The sequence below is a fragment of the Acipenser ruthenus genome, chromosome 33 (genome assembly GCF_902713425.1).
Source record: "Acipenser ruthenus chromosome 33, fAciRut3.2 maternal haplotype, whole genome shotgun sequence".
Taxonomy (NCBI): domain Eukaryota; kingdom Metazoa; phylum Chordata; class Actinopteri; order Acipenseriformes; family Acipenseridae; genus Acipenser; species Acipenser ruthenus.
Genome location: NC_081221.1, coordinates 7,376,895 through 7,396,212, shown reverse-complemented (window position 1 = coordinate 7,396,212; position 19,318 = coordinate 7,376,895). Strand labels below are relative to the sequence as shown.

Sequence of the window (19,318 nt, the reverse complement as noted above, 5' to 3'; positions counted from 1 at the left end):
GTTTTCTACATGTTAACCACTCCCTAATCCATGTGCATGAATTTCCTTGAATCCCTACTGCGTTCAGTTTGAGAATTAATCTTTTATGCGGGACTTTGTCAAAAGCTTTCTGGAAATCTAAATAGACCATGTCGTATGCTTTGCAGTTGTCCATTTTCAATGTTGCATCCTCAAAAAAGTCAAGTAGGTTAGTTAGACATGATCTCCCTTTCCTAAAACCATGCTGGCTGTCTCCCAGGATATTGTTACCATATAGGTAATTTTCCATTTTGGATCTTATTATAGTTTCCATAAGTTTACATATAATAGAAGTCAGGCTTATTGGTCTGTAGTTACCTGGTTCAGTTTTGTCTCCCTTTTTGTGGATCGGTATTACGTTTGCTATTTTCCAGTCTGTCGGTACAACCCCTGTGTCAAGAGACTGTTGCATGATCTTGGTTAGCGGCTTGTAAATAACTTCTTTCATTTCTTTGAGTACTATTGGGAGGATCTCATCCGGCCCAGGGGATTTGTTTATTTTAAGAGCTCCTAGTCCCTTTAACACTTCTGCCTCTGTTATGCTAAAGTTATTTAAAACTGGATAGGAACAGGTCGACATGTGGGGCATGTTGTCCGTGTCCTCCTTTGTAAAAACCTGTGAAAAGTAATCATTTAATATATTTGCTATTTTTTTTTCTTGATCTATGATTTTGCCATTTGTGTCTCTTAGACATTTAACCTCCTCTTTGAATGTTCTCTTGCTGTTATAATATTGGAAAAACATTTTGGAATTGGTTTTAGCCCCCTTAGCAATACTGATTTCTATCTCTCTCTTGGCCTTTCTAACTTCCTTTTTGACTTGTGTTTGCAGTTCCAAGTACTCTTTCTGTGTGCTTTGTTTTTGGTCCCTTTTAAACGCTCTGTAAAGTGCCTTTTTTCGCGGAATATTTTTTTAAATTGATCTATTAAACCATTTTGGCCATTTTGTTTTAGATTTAGATTTGTCTACTTTTGGGATGTAATTGTTTTGCGCCTGTACTACTACATTTTTAAAAAACAGCCATCCTTTTTCTGTGGATGTTTTCTCTATTTTACTCCAATCTACTTCTGTTAGTCTCCGTTTCATACCTTCATAGTTTGCTTTTCTAAAATTGTAAACCTTAGCTTTAGTCATTACTTTTGGGGTTTTAAAAAATATTTCAAATGAGACCATGTTGTGGTCTGAGTTTGCCAATGGCTCTCTGACCTCTGTTTTAGTTATTCTGTCTTCATTATTTGAAAAGACTAAATCAAGGCATGCCTCCCCTCTAGTCGGTGCCTTGACAAATTGCGTTAGGAAGCAGTCATTTGTCATTTCCACCATTTCAATTTTCACCATTTCAATTTCAAAAACTGCACAGGCATATGTATCTAATCAAAGTGCAAAAGATTTAGGAGATTATTTTGATAGATTTTGTTTGCTTCCAGACTGTGGAATTCCCTCTCCCTCTCAATCTGGGACTCTAGTACATTTTAAATGTAGACTAAAGGTTTAACCTTATTAGAGGCCTGGAGCCGTAACAACAGCAACAATCAAGCTAAATGGACAGTTCTGCTAACTCAAGCCCTACCCGATCTCTGGCCATGGTTTCAGTTACAGCCCCCCCATTACATTACCCGGTTCTTGCTGAGAGGTTTGACGATAGTAATATTTTCGCTCTTCACTTTCCCAACCATGGTTTCATACCACAGAACCTGCAGACTGAGACTGGAGACACGGATGCTGTAGAAGTTATCGTTGCTGATTTCCACAATGTTCTGGGGAGAGAAATTAAATTAGAAAAAACATTTGGTAAAAAATAAAAAATAAAATGTTACAAGTTATTTATAAAGCATTTTAAAACAGTTTCATGCATTAAATCCATAAAAACTAACTTTTGAAAAAGGACATTCTTTAAAAACAAACAGACAAATGATTACTATGGACAAAGGGATCATTAACAGCCCCCCTACATAATTCCCACATTGTAACATATTAAAATAAAGCACATATCTTGTTGAATCCATTGTAACCATTTTGATTAACTAGTTATTCCCATTTTACTGCAACACATTTCAATTTAGTAAATAACATTAAAAAGGCCTTACTACATTGCCAATGACATACCCAGCCTAAGATAATGTGTTACAACTTAGACGCTGTGAAAACAATGATATTTTTTAGGACCATTACCCATTGTGGTTCTCAAATACAAGTCAATGACAGGGGTTCTTTAAATAAGCAGTCATGTGTCTTTTAGTTTCCACTCACTCTGATAAGCAGTTCATTTATGTTTTACTGTATAAGAGTGTTATTGGAAATTCAGAAAGTTTGTTTGTCTGAGTAATATTATACAATAGCAGTGTGCACACACTCCCTCTGACAGCTCCAGAAAGCTGCTGCCTGCTGCATTTCACTGAACAGAAGTTATTTTAAGGTTTTATCAATTTAAAAGTGGTTATGTTTGGCTCCTAACAATAACTAGCCACTAGCCCTGGCATCTGAGTCCTCTTGTTACAAAACATTTACCGTATTCCTTTGAATTTAAGATGCCCTCGAATTTACTTAAATGGGTCTGATCTATTTTCTCTTCATGTTAACTGAAACCTCTGAAAAAGCAATCTTAAATCGATTCGTCTCGGCAGCAACCCTTTAAATGAAAAAGCAATCGGCAAAAACAACCAACTATGTCAGTAAAATCAGCTCAGTGTTATACTCATTTATTGTAATGTTTTGTTTTGTTTATGGACTTTGCGATACCTGCACAATGGGTGTCTTCAGTAATAGTATCTACAACGTATTGACAATAACAATCAACCATTTTGTTACAGACTTTCTTACAAGTCTGGCATAAAATATTGTGGCTGTTAATTAATTTAACCCTTGTAAAAAAAAAAACACAAAAATGCTTAACATAAAACAAGAACAGTCCTACTACAGTATCAGGCGCAGTTTACACTGCCTCTGGGTTTCTGATCGCATCATTAATTCCAGATTTTTTAAATCCTTTGATGGAAAATTCCGGTCTGCTTTTAATGTTTTCAAGCAAATTGGCTTCATCACTGCCATTCTCATATCCACGTTGACATTTGACACATTATTTCCATGTTATTTCGCTTCTTTAACCTGTTATGCATACCAGTCTGCCAGAGTGGGATTGTTACAAGCACTGTATGCAACCATCTGATTGGTGGAAATATTATTGGTGATCCAATCAAAACTGCCAATAAAGCCAAAATAAATTTCTCCACCAAAATGTTCAATTATACGGTAATTATACACCCAGTGTCATGAACACCAAAAACAAGCATGGTGAGAGAGCCATATTTACTGAATAAAAAGATTTGAAAACATGAATACAAGTATAAGGCGTTTCTTTGTCAGATGCAGTAATATATATAATTATTATTATGAGTTGTTTATTTAGCAGACGCCTTTATCCAAGGTGACTTACAGAGACTAGGGTGTGTGAACTATGAATCAGTTGCAGATCACTTACAACAACGTCTCACCCGAAAAACGGAGCACAAGGAGGTTAAGTGACTTGCTCAGGGTCACACAATGAGTTAGTGGCTGAGCTGGGATTTGAACTGGGGACCTCCTGGTTACAAGCCATTTAACCACTGGACCACACAGCCTCTTCTATAAATATACAAACCCTGAAGCCATAAATATTTGCAAACCTTTTATTATGAGTATTTCGCGTGTGAAAACAAAAAAAAACCCAAACATTTGTGGCACGAATACCAAATTCCACTAACAATACATGCTTCGTATACTGCAACAGTTTGCCAACATTTCTCGAGCAAAATAGGTTTTATGGGTGCGATTCGCCAAATATTTCTGTCACAAATATGTATGGCTTTACAGTATATCGATGATTATGTAGTGATATAGAGCAATGTATGTAGATGTACTGCGTGAAAAAAATGCAAAAAAATATCTAAATGGATTTATCTTTGAAATCTTTGACAATTTGACTGTATACTGTCTGCAATGAATTCACATGTTGACCTTTAACTTGCAAGTATTTCTGGGGAAAATCGGTAGTATTTCCTGCCCAACTCACGTGATAACTCAAGTAACTCTGAAAAGTATGGAAACACCACCTTTTTCAACAACTCAAGTTGTCCATCAACTCGAGTCCTGGGAGAATTTAGGCCAAATCGAGCGTACTCAAGTCGACTCGAGTTGGCTGTCCATGGAAACGAGGTATAGGTTTTTGGTTTTGGCAATTGACCTGACATAACTCAACTAAGGTGTGTTGTACTTAATAATAAGCATATACAGGTCAAAAGTTTTAGAACACCTCCCTTTTTCCAGTTTTTATTGAAATTTATGCAGTTTAATGTCTCAATGTACTCTAAAATTAAAGCATAGAACAAATAAACAATTGGAGATAAAAAAAGAAATCATGGAATCATTTTGTTTAACAAAATTTAATCTAAATTTTTGACTCATCAAAGTAGCCACCTTTTGCAGATATAACAGCCGAACACACTCGTGGCATTCTTTCTACAATGGAAATCAAATATTGTTCGGAAAGTTCTTCCCAACACTGTTGCAGAAGTTCCCACAAATGTGTTGCACTTGTAGGTTTCTTTGCTTTCACCCTTCTGTCCAGTTCATCCCAAACCAGCTCGATGGGGTTTAAGTCTGGAGACTGTGCTGGCCATTCCATGATTTGAAGCCTACCGTCTTGTTCTTTTCTTCTAAGGTAGTTCTGACATAGCCTGGAGGTATGTTTTGGGTCATTATCTTGCTGTAGGATGAACCCCTGACCAACTAGGCGTATACCAGAGGGTATTGCATGGCGCTGCAAAATGCTGTGGTAGCAGTTTTGGTTCAGGGTGCCACTCACTCTGTGCAAGTCGCCGACTCTGGATCCAGCAAAAGAGCCCCAGACCATCACGCTTCCTCCTCCATGTTTGACAGTTGGTGTCACACACCGAGGAACCATCCTTTCGCCTACTTGACGGCGTACAAAAACCCTGCGTGATGAACCGAAGATTTCAAATTTTGATTCATCGGTCCATAAGACCATCTTTCAGTCTTCAGTAGTCCACTGGCGGTGCTTCATGGCCCAGGCAAGCCACTTTTTCTTATTTTGCCATCTTAGCAATGGCTTTCTTACTGCCACTCGACCTGTCAAACCTGCAGCTCGAAGTCTTCTCTTCACAGTTGAAACTGAGACTTGCTTACTTCGACCAGTGTGCTTGAAGCTGTGCTTGAAGCTGTTGTCCTGTGAGCCGCCTATCACGCAAGCTGTTGACTCTCAGAAACTTGTCTTCTGATTCTGTTGTGGCTTTGGGTCTGCCAGACCTCTTCCTGTCAGAGTTTCCAGTTTCCAAGTGCCTTTTGATGATGTAGGAAACTGTACTCACTGACACCTTGGCTTTCTTTGCAATTTCTCTAAAGGAAAGACCTACACTTTTAAGGGTTATAATGGTCTGTCTGTCTTCCTTTGTTAATTGCCTTTTTCTCACCATTATGAGAGCAATATACTACTTCCTGCAGTACAATACTGTCCAAATAATGCTTAAGAGGGTGTAGTAACACAGTCTGTTCCAACACTGCTTTTATACAGACGGAGGGTTGGTAAGTAATCAACAAAAGTTGGGACACCTGTAGGAATTGTTAGCATCAACTTTCAAGGCTTAATTTACTTCCATTGCTGCAGAACAGCTGTAAGTTGTTAACCCATTACTTGTTCCCTGAAAAAGGCCTTTTTGTATAACTCGGAAATGTACATTATTTTTCAGTTTTTGGTAACCTAAACTTTTTTTTTTAACCTCTGGCAGTTTACCGCTTACCTTTGTACCATTTCAGGTTATTCACTGGACTTGAACTGCTTAAATTTCAATAAAAACTGAAAAAATGGGGGTGTTCTAAAACTTTTGACCGGTAGTGTATATATATATATATATATATATATATATATATATATATATATATATATATATATATATATATACAGACGTGCTCAAATTTGTTGGTACCCCTCCACAAAAAACGAAGAATGCACAATATTCTCTGAAATAACTTGAAACTGACAAAAGTAATTGGCATCCACCATTGTTTATTCCATATTTAATAGAAATCAGACTTTGCTTTTGATTTTTTATTCAACATAATATTGTAAATAATAAAACAAATGAAAATGGCATGGACAAAAATGATGGGACCGTTAACCTAATATTTTGTTGCACAACCTTTAGAGGCAATCACTGCAATCAAACGTTTTCTGTAGCTCTCAATGAGACCTCTGCACCTGGTAACAGGTAGTTTGGCCCACTCTTCCTGAGCAAACTGCTCCAGCTGTCTCAGGTTTGATGGGTGCCTTCTCCAGACTGCAAGTTTCAGCTCTTTCCATAGATGTTCGAAAGGATTCAGATCAGGACTCATAGAAGGCCACTTCCGAATAGTCCAATGTTTTATTCTTATCCATTCTTGGGTGCTTTTAGCTGTGTGTTTTGGGTCATTAGCCTGTTGGAGGACCCATGACCTGCAACTGAGACAGAGCTTTCTGACACTGGGCAGTACATTTCGCTCCTGAATGCCTTGATAGTCTTGAGATTTCATTGTGCCCTGCACAGATTCAAGGACATTCTCCCAGAAGGATTGTGGCTTGTCAATATGCATTTTAGCAAATTCCAGTCTGGCTTTTTTATGTTTTTCTTTCAAAAGTGGTCCTCCTGGGTCTTCTTCCATGGAGCCCACTTTCGCTCAAAAAGCGACGGATGGTGCGATCAGAAACTGACGTACCTTCACCTTGGAGTTCAGCTTGTATCTCTTTGGCAGTTATCCTTGGTTCTTTTTCTATCATTCGCACTATCCTTCTGTTCACTCTGGGGTCGATTTTCCTCTTGCGGCCGCGCCCAGGGAGGTTGGCTACAGTTCCATGGACCTTAAACTTCTTAATAATATTTGCAACTGTTGTCACAGGAACATCAAGCTGCTTGGAGATGGTCTTGTAGCCTTTACCTTTACCATGCTTGTCTATTATTTTCTTTCTGATCTCCTCAGACAACTCTCTCCTTTGCTTTCTCTGGTCCATGTTCAGTGTGGTGCACACAATGATACCAAACAGCACAGTGACTACTTTTCTCCATTTAAATAGGCTGAATGACTGATTACAAGATTGGAGACATGTGTGATACAAATTAAAGAAACTAATTAGTTTGAAATATCACTATAATCCAATTATTTATTATCTTTTCTAAGGGGTACCAACAAATGTGTCCAGGCCATTTTAGAATATCTTTGTAGAATAAGCAATAATTCATCTCTTTTCACAGCTTCTTTGCTTTATTCTATGACATACCAAAGGCATGCAAGTATACATGATAAAATAGCTTTTAATGTCATCACTTTTCAGGAGGAATGAAGCATTATTTCAATGAGCTGTAAGGGTACCAACAAATTTGAGCACGTCTGTATATATATATATATATATATATATATATATATATATATATATATATATATATATATATATTCTTGGCTGTAAATCTCCCTCCCGACCTGTGAGACAGTATAAAAGGGGACGGAAAATCATAATCTGTTCCTTCGCGTTTGGTTTTAAATTGAGAAGGACTGCGAGAGACCCGTTAACAGAGAAAGCAGTATCGTGGGTGTTTTTTTTGTTTGTCTCTCTGTGTGTAATCATCTTGTTTGTAAAACTACATTAGAGGGCCAGCACTAAAGCCGGAACAGCACTGCACTACTGTCACAAATATAACCTGTATCACCCACCACGAGCACCACTGCACTCACCTAGGACTGGTGACCGTGTATGTATAATTGTGGGGTGGATACATGTGGGTTATTGTTATTGTTTGGGTCTGCAACCCGTTATTGTTTGTTATTATGTTGTTGGTCACCAGACCTGGATACAAAAAAATAAACGCCACTTTTCCATACCAGATTAAACCGCTCTGTCTGTTTCATTACCACACTGCATCACCTTTGCACCTGCATCCACTCAGCCACTTTGTCACAGTAAGGTATAAACCATGACAAACCGTGCAGTTCCCATGAAATATACGCACGTCTGGTTGGTGATTAGGCTCATTTTTCTGGCCGGAGTTTCTTGAAATTAAGGAAGGAAATGGTGCAGCTGTAATGGAGTCTGGAGTCGGATTAGACGGGAGTTTGGCGATGAAATTGAACTTTGCTGTTTTCTGTTTTGCAATGGTGGAGTCCAGTAGCTCAGCAAACTGCTTTCAGACTGATGTTTGGTTACAGACATTATTTCCCTTGATGCAGCCCGGCTTCTGAAAGAAGGTGCATGGCACCGCTGTAACAAGCAGTGGTTTGTATAGTGTTGCGAGAGAGCTTTGTTGCTTAGTTTAGGTATAATTTTGCAGAGGAAATGTATTCCCATCAGTTAACGGGAGTACCAGTAGGCTCTAGTGTTCAGGATTTGCTGAGGAGCTCCGAGTGGGTGCAGGTAAAAGGCTGTTAAATCGGGAGGGCATTTTGACAATTTTTTTTAAAAGCTCTGAGGTCTCAGCATTAAAACACTTGAAACTTGAATACTGGTTGCCAGTTGAACTTGCACTGCTATAAAATTCTCTCAGTATGTTGTTGGGGTTTTCTGATTATTTCCTTAAAATGAATGTCCATATTTTTCTCTTTAACACAGTCTTTAAATACATTAACAGCCCATGTTGTATTCTTTTTAGTATTTTTTCATCTTAGTTTTCTTCTATTTCACTTAGCTCTGCCTCATGTAATCTTATGTGTCTACTGTTGACAGTTTCTGTAGCACTTACTTTTTTTCAGGTTGATTACTGTCTTCACTAGGAAAGTTGGTACTGTATCAGTACTCTGGAGTTTCATCCCCAAATATATAAAATAAAATGGGTGGAATGTCACTCATTTTGTGGCAGTGGTTTTATAGCTAATACATAAAATGGCAGTTTGTCATAGAGTTTTTTTATGGAATTTTTATAATGTTGTGCGTATTGATTTATACACTGTGAAGCAGCTCATTAGTATGCAAGTCATGTGTATACGCTATATACAGACGTGCTCAAATTTGTTGGTACCCTTACAGCTCATTGAAATAATGCTTCATTCCTCCTGAAAAGTGATGAAATTAAAAGCTATTTTATCATGTATACTTGCATGCCTTTGGTATGTCACAGAATAAAGCAAAGAAGCTGTGAAAAGAGATGAATTATTGCTTATTCTACAAAGATATTCTAAAATGGCAAGGACACATTTGTTGGTACCCCTTAGAAAAGATAATAAAGAATTGGATTATAGCGATATTTCAAACTAATTAGTTTCTTTAATTAGTATCACACATGTCTCCAATCTTGTAATCAGTCATTCAGCCTATTTAAATGGAGAAAAGTAGTCACTGTGCTGTTTGGTACCATTGTGTGCACCACACTGAACATGGACCAGAGAAAGCAAAGGAGAGAGTTGTCGAGGAGATCAGAAAGAAAATAATAATAGACAAGCATGGTAAAGGTAAAGGCTACAAGACCATCTCCAAGCAGCTTGATGTTCCTGTGACAACAGTTGCAAATATTATTAAGAAGTTTAAGGTCCATGGAACTGTAGCCAACCTCCCTGGGCGCGGCCGCAAGAGGAAAATCGACCCCAGATTGAACAGAAGGATAGTGCAAATGGTAGAAAAAGAACCAAGGATAACTGCCAAAGAGATACAAGCTGAACTCCAAGGTGAAGGTACGTCAGGTACCTTGAATCTGTGCAGGGCACAATGAAATCTCAAGACTATCAAGGCATTCAGGAGCGAAATGTACTGCCCAGTGTCAGAAAGCTCTGTCTCAGTTGCAGGTCATGGGTCCTCCAACAGGCTAATGACCCAAAACACACAGCTAAAAGCACCCAAGAATGGATAAGAATAAAACATTGGACTATTCGGAAGTGGCCTTCTATGAGTCCTGATCTGAATCCTTTCGAACATCTATGGAAAGAGCTGAAACTTGCAGTCTGGAGAAGGCACCCATCAAACCTGAGACAGCTGGAGCAGTTTGCTCAGGAAGAGTGGGCCAAACTACCTGTTACCAGGTGCAGAGGTCTCATTGAGAGCTACAGAAAACGTTTGATTGCAGTGATTGCCTCTAAAGGTTGTGCAACAAAATATTAGGTTAGCGGTCCCATCATTTTTGTCCATGCCATTTTCATTTGTTTTCTTATTTACAATATTATGTTCAATAAAAAATCAAAAGCAAAGTCTGATTTCTATTAAATATGGAATAAACAATGGCGGATGCCAATTACTTTTGTCAGTTTCAAGTTATTTCAGAGAAAATTGTGCATTCTTCGTTTTTTGTGGAGGGGTACCAACAAAGCACGGTCATGTGATGCTGTTTAACCAATCAGAGTTTGTTATTTTTCCAAGCCGTTTTATATATACAGTATATACAAGTGGCCTTGAGATAAAGTTTAATTTTTTAGATTTATATACACATTCCTTAGCTTGTGTGTTGTCTGAAAAATGTATTTTGGAATTCACTTCCAATATTAATTCTATGGATGGCCACCTTTCCTCTGAACTACAAACATCTGAGATCTGGTCAGTCAGCAATTAATTCTTTGGAATTTAAAAACAAGTTCTTGATGGTCATGACATCACATCTAATTTTTTTGACAAATTTGACAAATGTCTGAGTGTCCGAAAGCTGAGTGTCCAGTCAAACTGATACTCACTGTAATATTCATGCTGACGGCATACTGTGGGTACCAAACAAAGGCTGACTTAACGCCCACTGCTGTCACTGTGATAGTCCGGGGAAACACAAAGAAGATAACCAGAGCCGAGGCCAGCAAACAGATCACGACAGAGACACACACATACAGCTTCCTGTGAAACAAAAGCAACACAAACCATCAGGGCTTCTGGTACTGTAAAAAACATAAGAGCACAGGGATGTTTTATTAGGACCAATTTATTATTATTATTTATTTATTAGCAGACACCCTTATCCAGGGCGACTTACAATTGCTACAAGATATCACATTATTTTTACATACAATTACCCATTTATACAGTTGGGTTTTTACTGGCGCAATCTAGGTAAAGTACCTTGCTCAAGGGTACAGCAGCAGTGTCCCCCACCTGGGACTGAACCCACGACCCTCTGGTCAAGAGTCCAAAGCCCTAACCACTACTCCACATGGCTGCCCTAACAAACCAATGCATTAACAATCTGGTTAACAGACTTCCAGATACTGTATTGTAAAATTCCACTGTAAATTGTGTCAAAGAGTTCAAATAACTGACAAAATCTTACGTGCGACTAGGTTGAAGCCTCTGGTCGCTGTATGGGATCAAAGCCACCAGATGTTCCTCTTGACCTAAGAGAAGATTTATCAGAAATTGTCACAAACTACCACAGGAGTCCTGTAAGTACAGTACCAGGGCACATAGCCACTCTTAACACATTTATGTGACATCACCCTTTGATCTTTTGATTGATTAATTCTACAAATCTTTTAACTAAAAGTGTCTGTGTGGCTTGAGGAGAAGAGGCCTGCGGGGCAGACATACTCTTGATTAACAAATCCACAGTTTGTGCTACGAATCCACAGAAAACTTAATCAGCATGAAGTTTTAACATCTACTCTCATGTAATGGAAATCATTAGTGAAGCAAAAATTTAACTTTCTATGAATTAACCACGCATAAAGCACCATGTAATCAACGCTATATTTTTTACAAAAAAAAAAAGGTAACATTCCCACTCGTGGATCATTTTAATTAGCAGTTTTTAAACTATAAATAGCCTGGCTAAATGGCAGTCAGAAGTTCAGTTCGAACCAACAGACAAGCAAACCAAGTGCGAGAAGGAGAGCGGGTCGGGAGAGGGGAAGAGGGAATGGGCTCGCTCCAGGTTCGGCTGCCGGAGCGGGGCTGAAGTGTCTCGTCTCCCAGAGAAGGCTGCAGCTCCTCTCGCAGCAAAAAAGTAAATACATTAGGAAAGATAAACATGTAATAGGCCTAATATTTATTTAGATATTAAACAAATGCTGAATAAGATGTCTGTGTTATAAAGTGCCAGTGCATATTTTCTTCAGTTCAGATACTGTATCAAAAGGGAGAGACAGATACGGAAGTTAGACTGAGAAGTTGTTTACAGTTTGAACAACACCGGTACTGTATTTACTGCAGAAATAGTGCATGAATCACTAGTATAGGGAATTGGGGAGCGTTATACCTGAGGCACGTTGTAGGAGCGTTATATCTGAGGCACGTTGTAACTGAGAGCTATAGCGATGGAGCACTGTATATATATATATATATATATATATATAATATCAACAATTATATCAGGACGTTTTGTACTACAAGTCCTTCTTCAACTGGATGGAAAAAGCAGTGCTGTAAACAAGCTATTGTTATAAACAAGTTGTCTTTCATATACTGGGGTGGCCAATTTCTAAAAAAAACTTTTTGTCCAAGGGACAAAATGCTAGAAAAATCTACTTGTCCTTCTTAAAAATACTTGCCCCCTCCCCGTCACACAAAACACACACAAAAAAAGTAGAATATAACTTGTAGGTGATGTTGATTTAGAAAGTGAGTTCCAATGTTTCTTAAGAAAATGTACAAAGTCATTTTCTTCAATTAATAATAGGTTTATTATAATACATGCAGGGAATCATGTCCCAAGTACAGAACAGACAGATTTCCATGTTGTGATAAGCAATAAAAGAAGAAGCGAAAGAGAAGTTGCGGGCTTCTTGCTTTCGAGTCCAGATAAGTGTAGTTTATTGAAGATAAAAGTTCTGAGTTACAAAGTTGCAACCAGACATCTTAAAGGTTACATGGTGACAACAGCTTTCAGGTATCCTCTCTCCAAGCACGGATCAGAGCAATACAAACAATATTTCAGTATTCTCAGTTCAAATGCAGTCTTTCAGTGACAGCATGATTTTTCTTTAAACCAGCCAGACAAAGACACAAATCTCTTACCACTTGGTTATCTCTTATTGTCCTAACCCTAGCTTCCAAGCATCTGGTTCAATCCAGTTTCTCTTTGAAGTACCTAGTTTTTATAACCCTCCTAAGAAGACCTGTTTTATATCTAGGCTGTAAATATGTGTTAAATAAAATGTTCCAACAGTAGAATTTTGGTTTAATTTAACAGTGTACAAAATCAATCCGTTAGAGATTAACAGAGGTGGGTCTAGCATTGTAGCTTGAATGGTTCACTAAATTCTTCATACACAAAAGGTTCCCTGTGACCCGACCTCACCTCAACAAATTTACAGTATAACATACTTTAAGGAAATGTTTCTTTCAGTGTAGTTTGGAACACATTTGCTAGTACATTTTAAGTAACATACTAAGAGTACAATTATAATAAGCAATACTTGGGAGTTATTCAAATATAAAAATAGCTTCTGCCTGTTTTTTTCCACTCATTCTTTATAAGCTGAATTCAGCTTCTGATGTACAGGTGTTTTAGTTTGTTGCATCACAGACACACATTCATTGCCATCTATTACTGCTGCTTTGTGGAGTTCTGATTTTCTTGAAGTTCTTTCAGTTTTGTAACTGCTGAACCCCAGATTTATAAAGAACGTGGGTTTTTCTACCAAAATGCATGCAATATTTACAGTAGGCTCCATCAAATACTGCAGACATAAAATATGTTTATTTCCATAATATATTTATTTTACTTAATAGTACTATACGTATAATTATAAAACAGATTGTTAGAATGCTGCCTGCTGATTGATCCATCAGTGTTCCAAGCTGTTACAATATCCAGCACAATGTCACAATTAGGAACTACTTAGGAACAAAAGCAAATCACTGCACCTGTGCTAACCACGTATCACTGCGCCACCAAAAACACCTGTCAAAATACCTGCTGTCATGGAAGATACTGGAGACATCAAGGTGTCTTGTCATATCTTCCAGTTTATATTAATTTGCACTACGAACCAGTTTGCTATTTTAAACACCACGCTGTTTTGGTATTTTATTTGTAGTAGGCCTACATACCAGTCATTTTCTGTAACTTCGGTAGGATCCAGTTGTCAGATATTAAGTTTTATTTTACTCCTTTTAATTGGTATTAGCCGTCGTTTTGTAAAACATGCTGTGACAGGGTTGGCAGAGTGGTGACGTCAGGCCAGAAGCAGGAAAAACAAAGGCAAAATACTGCGGTGCATTTTATTTTAACAAACAGAAAATAAAATAGTTTAAACAAAACACAAATCTCGAACACAATAACAAAATAAATGATCCAGGTCAGGCTGGGCAAATGCCTTCACTGTTCCTAGATCTATTTTTAATCTGATTTCTCTCTTGTCTGCTCCACTCTCATTCACTCCTCCGAACACCCACCCAGAGCAAGGAGAACTGCAGGCTTTTATATTAGTGACCGAGGGATTAACTAGCTATCAATTATCTGATAATCCCTTGGCCACATTCTGCATGGGTTTTCCTATTACTCGCCTCTGCCAGAACACATTTAACAATAATAAAAACAAAAATGCACGGCTATGCCGGCATATATATTTTTAAACTAATAATAACATGGCTACGCTGTCATATTTAAAAATACATAAATTATAATAAAACAAAACAGACACAAAATAACACAAAAACACAGGGGTGGAGGGGTACCCTGTTCTAAAATAAATAAACAATACATTTTTAAATGATAATAAAAAACAAATATTTTACAGCAGGGCTTTGCTCTGCCCCTTTTTCATGTGCATGCCTCCTCGCCCTGTCACACTGACTATATTCATTTTTAACTGTGGATATTTTAATATTTTTAGACAGTATTTACATTACTACATGCAATGTCTTAACCACCCGACTCTCAGACTCTCGCCTTTCTTTATTCTCTCTTCTCCTTATTACTGGGCACTCACTCTTTACAGGTACAAAAAACTCAATTAAATTAATACCATACAAATTGGGCTGTTAAATGCTTAAATGACTGGCTTTAACAAAAAAAAAAAAATACAATTTGACTTTAAATTAATTACTTAATTAATAATCTTCATCTCAACAAAGCATCTTAAACTCTTGCGTTGTTAGAGTCAATGGAAGTGAATTACCTAGCAACAATGTTACGCTGAATATGCAGGAAGGCAGGCACCTCACGATACAAGACTAAGCAAGTTTTTTTTAATAGTTATTTAAAGTCTTTATTTTAGAAAATGTTTTTTTTTTTTTTTACTTGACAACAACGCACCAAGAAGTGACAATATTGTAGCGTTCTGGGGTAAAGCAAAGGGAACAGCAAAATGTCAATCAAGATTTTATTCACACAAGGTCAGGACACCACAACACAGCCCACAGCAGCGTGCAAGCTGCCCCTTTATACCCAGTTTCTACATCCATCATCTTATCATTGTAACACAGAAGATTGTTAAAGTTGAAACGTTTGTTTGCAGACTGTTTCCATTGTTTGCATGATTTTCTGACTGAGTGCTTTATGTTCTGGATGTCTTTGCTTGCTGTGCCCCAGATGTCTAAATGCTTTTAAACAACACTAACGCAAAGTGGAAACTATTTTAAAGACAATTAAAGACAGTAAGTTTACCTTTGGTATTATATTAAATAATACAAGATACAATAATAGTAAACAATGTCCCCAATATTTTCTTATCGTTATTAAACTGATTAAAGTCACAAGCAAAAATGGGTACTTGCTCAAAAGTAAGATTTCAAATGATTTTTGACATATTCTATAGAAAACTGAAGTACTTTTGTGGTACATGTTCTGTAGTACTTCTCTGGTACTGTAGTACTGTAGTACTACATTTTTTCGCTACTGTTACCTCATGAAGACACTAGACAAAATATTAAAACAGAAGACCTTTTTTATTAAGCGATAAAATGTAACATATACACTATAACTCCTAATATTCACTGGTTAGGGTGGACAGTTCGATTCACTTTCAATATGTGCAGTCGATTGCCTCGGCTGCCTCTGCACCGCGTTTGCACAGGTGTTTAAACGCTTTACTCAAACGCCTGCCCGTCCCAGGAATTCCTTCTTTACTGCATTTATAATAGTATAAAGGCAGCCGATTAATGGAACCATGTCACATTGAAAATGAAATGCCAATTGAGAATGCATATTCTTGAACAGTGCGTAATAAAAAAAGGAATGTTTTAGACCCTTTCAAGGTTTAATTGAATGTATGCAAATAGCAGAAAATAAATCATATCTATTGAAAAGGGACATGTTTATAAAATGCAAAGGCTAAGAGTTATGTGTCAAACGTTTTTATCCAAATACTTATGTTTTCTATGATAATAATAATAATAATAATAATAATAATAAAACATATTTTTCCCCGTGATGATGATGATGATATCAGTTATATTAAAATAAAAAAATGAATGTTTGGCAACGAGACAGAGGTTTGACTGGTTTTTTTTTTTCCTGTTGTAATCGCAGCCATTACCAATGACTTCATTTTTTATAAACTTTATGCACGTACAGTTGCGTGGTTTCCTGCAACTAAATAAATCACAGTGGCGTTCTTTCAATTATTTGTCCATAAAGGTTGTTATTAGCAGCAGCAGAGCAAATAGTTGATTTGACTTTTTAACACAACTGCAAACTAAAATGCAGATAAAAAGAGAGGTAGGCTAGATGGGATGCGGTTGTGAAATACGCAGCATATTACATTCTGACGTGTTTCAAATTAGCGATTCATTTTAGACTACATTTCGCCACAACAAAGCTCGTTTTGTTGCATTTTGGGATAATACTGTATTACGAAATGCATCAAGTAGCCTATTGGATTTTGCGGTGGTATAAGAACATAAGAACATAATAAAGTTTACAAAACGAGAGGAGGCCATTCAGCCCATCTTGCTCGTTTGGTTGTTAGTAGCTTATTGATCCCAGAATCTCATCAAGCAGCTTCTTGAAGGATCCCAGGGTTTCAGCTTCAACAACATTACTGGGGAGTTGGTTTCAATCATTCAATTCTAAAATAATGTAATCTATTCAGTCTTGAACAAAGAACACTACGCGGTGATCTGATTCAAGCATTCAAAATCCTAAAAGGTATAGACAATGTCGACCCAGGGTACTTTTTTTACCTGAAAAAAGAAACAAGGACCAGGGGTCACAAATGGAGATTAGATAAAGGGGCATTCAGAACAGAAAATAGGAGGCACTTTTTTACACAGAGAATTGTAAGGGTACGAAACCAACTCCCCAGTAATGTTGTTGAAGCTGACACCCTGGGATCCTTCAAGAAGCTGCTTGATGAGATTCTGGGATCAATAAGCTACTAACAACCAAACGAGCAAGATTGGCTGAATGGCCTCCTCTCGTTTGTAAACTTTCTTATGTTCTTATGTTCTTATGTTCTTATATGCCCATGGTCAAGTCATCTGATTAGGATTATAATTAGGATTTCACGGACATTTCGAACAAATACATCTAATATTTCAGAGCACTATAAAAGCCTAAAAATAGTGGGGTAGCTGTGCTTGATTGTACCTGTGGTGCTGATTTAACTTGGGTACAACCAACACAGGAATACTTTTTTGTCTGCGCTGACGTTCCAGTTTGTTTTCTGAAAGCTGCTGTTTGTTTTACGTCCTGTTCAGCAGCCTCTGTAGTAGCCTTTTGTTTAATGTGTGATTCTGAAGTTATAGTGATCGATCGTATTTTCTTTAAGTCACATTACAAGATGTGCAAAACAATTACCTCCATCTGCATGTACAGTTTCTTTGGGAAATGTCTTGACATGATCCTCAGCTGAAATATACTTTGCTTGTTTTGCTTTGTCGTCCACTTTTGGTGTTTTATGTCTAATGCTGAAAACTAGATTTTAGCAACCTAAATCAAAACAATGCAGCACTGACTTTGTCCCACCTGCTACGTACAGTACAGCAGGTCACAGAAAAGTCAGTACAGACGCACTGATAGGCTAATTAAAACATTGTTGTCATCTGAACAGTAAACAAGAAAGTTAACCGCTTTGGAGTATTTTTTTTTTTAAATTACATTTCTCTAAGTTTTTGTTTTTGCCTATAGTGCAATGCACACAGGAAGGCGAAGGAATAAAAAAGCCTATCTACAGAAGGAAGATACGTAGTTTGCGTCGCTTGCGTTGTGCAGTAGTTCACAAGGTTTCTTTCCTCCCCTCACCAACTGAAAGTGTTCCGATTTTTCACTCTTGCTATCTGGTCACCCTACCCTCGCTTTATTGCCCGTTTTGCCCATGGCCCTTACCTGGCAGTATAAAGAGGGTTGACTGTATATGTATATCTACATTACCTACTCCCCCTGCACTTACCCCTGGGGATCCGGCCTGTTCCCTGGCAGGATGGGCAGTTCATGCTACTCTGCCCTGCAACGTCTAGGTAGGAGCCTGATGCTGTTCCATTGATGCTCTGGTAGCTGGTCCCTGAGCTCCTCTTGTTTGGTGGCAACACAGGTGTCTTTTCATCCTGCTCCTCTGACTCCAGGTCCTCAGGTTTGGCTAGAGTAGCGATGGAGCCCCCCATGGCACTTCCCTACAGGAAACAGTATTTACTTGACCAGAGACAGATACACAATATTTATTTTCCTACTGTAGACACATGAGGGAAACCAATTTTTAGCAACATTTTACCAGATTTGTGTTCTTTTTTTCACCCCAGCAAAAGCAAAGAAAAAATGAAAATACGATATCCTACAATAAGCACGAATGTGAAAACACAGAAAACAATTAAAAAGGCCTAATTAAGCTAATTATTAGTTCAATTAAGGGTTTAGTTAAGTAATTGAGAGCTCAGAGAATGAAAACCAGAAGACACAGGGGTCTCCAGGGACCAGGATTGAGAACCACTGCCTTATGAAACCTATTTTCTATGGAGACCGTTGAACAAGGGGTAGGAATTAAAGTTACACACCCCAAATGGTCATTTTCCAAACCACAATGCAGCTTTTAGAATTAGGACTTGTTTCGCTGGGATACAGTCGGATATACGACACTCAGATACACGTCAGTCGCGGTTTACCGTCCTTGTATTAAGAATAAAATCAATCCCCATTATCAAATTAATACACTTACCTGTCACACGTGATTTCCAACTCTGTCACCAGTTTTCTGATACAAAGCCCATCTCTTCAATGTTACAATTGACTTGTTTAACCGTCACAGCCCGCTGGTTTTTCTTTTTTTTTTCTGGGAGGACAAATCAGTCTGTCTTTATTGTGCACTGCAGTTACACAGTGCTTCCCCCAAAAACAAAGCAAACGACACAAGGCACGGTAATGTAAAAGTTAATAATTAAACAGTTTTAGATACTGTGATGCATTTTTTTTTTATCTGTGATCTTTAGTTGTTTTTGTGCAT

General features: G+C 37.7%; 1 protein-coding gene across 3 annotated transcripts in view; it reads right to left on the bottom strand.

Moving 5' to 3' along the window:
- LOC117433220 (transmembrane protein 106B-like) overlaps positions 1-19,318 on the bottom strand; it is a 72,078-nt gene that overhangs the window by 12,451 nt on the left and 40,309 nt on the right. For 2 of the 3 annotated variants that reach the window (XM_059006695.1, XM_059006696.1), the window contains exons 2-5: positions 18,275-18,494; positions 11,272-11,335; positions 10,688-10,841; positions 1,636-1,776 (exon numbers count right to left, since the gene is read on the bottom strand). In XM_059006695.1, the coding sequence (XP_058862678.1) occupies positions 1,636-1,776; positions 10,688-10,841; positions 11,272-11,335; positions 18,275-18,485 (570 nt within the window). In that variant the 5' untranslated portion in view covers positions 18,486-18,494. Of the gene's footprint in view, positions 1-1,635; positions 1,777-10,687; positions 10,842-11,271; positions 11,336-18,274; positions 18,495-19,033; positions 19,148-19,318 lie in introns of all 3 variants that reach the window. The other variant, XM_034055296.3, reaches the window with a different exon arrangement.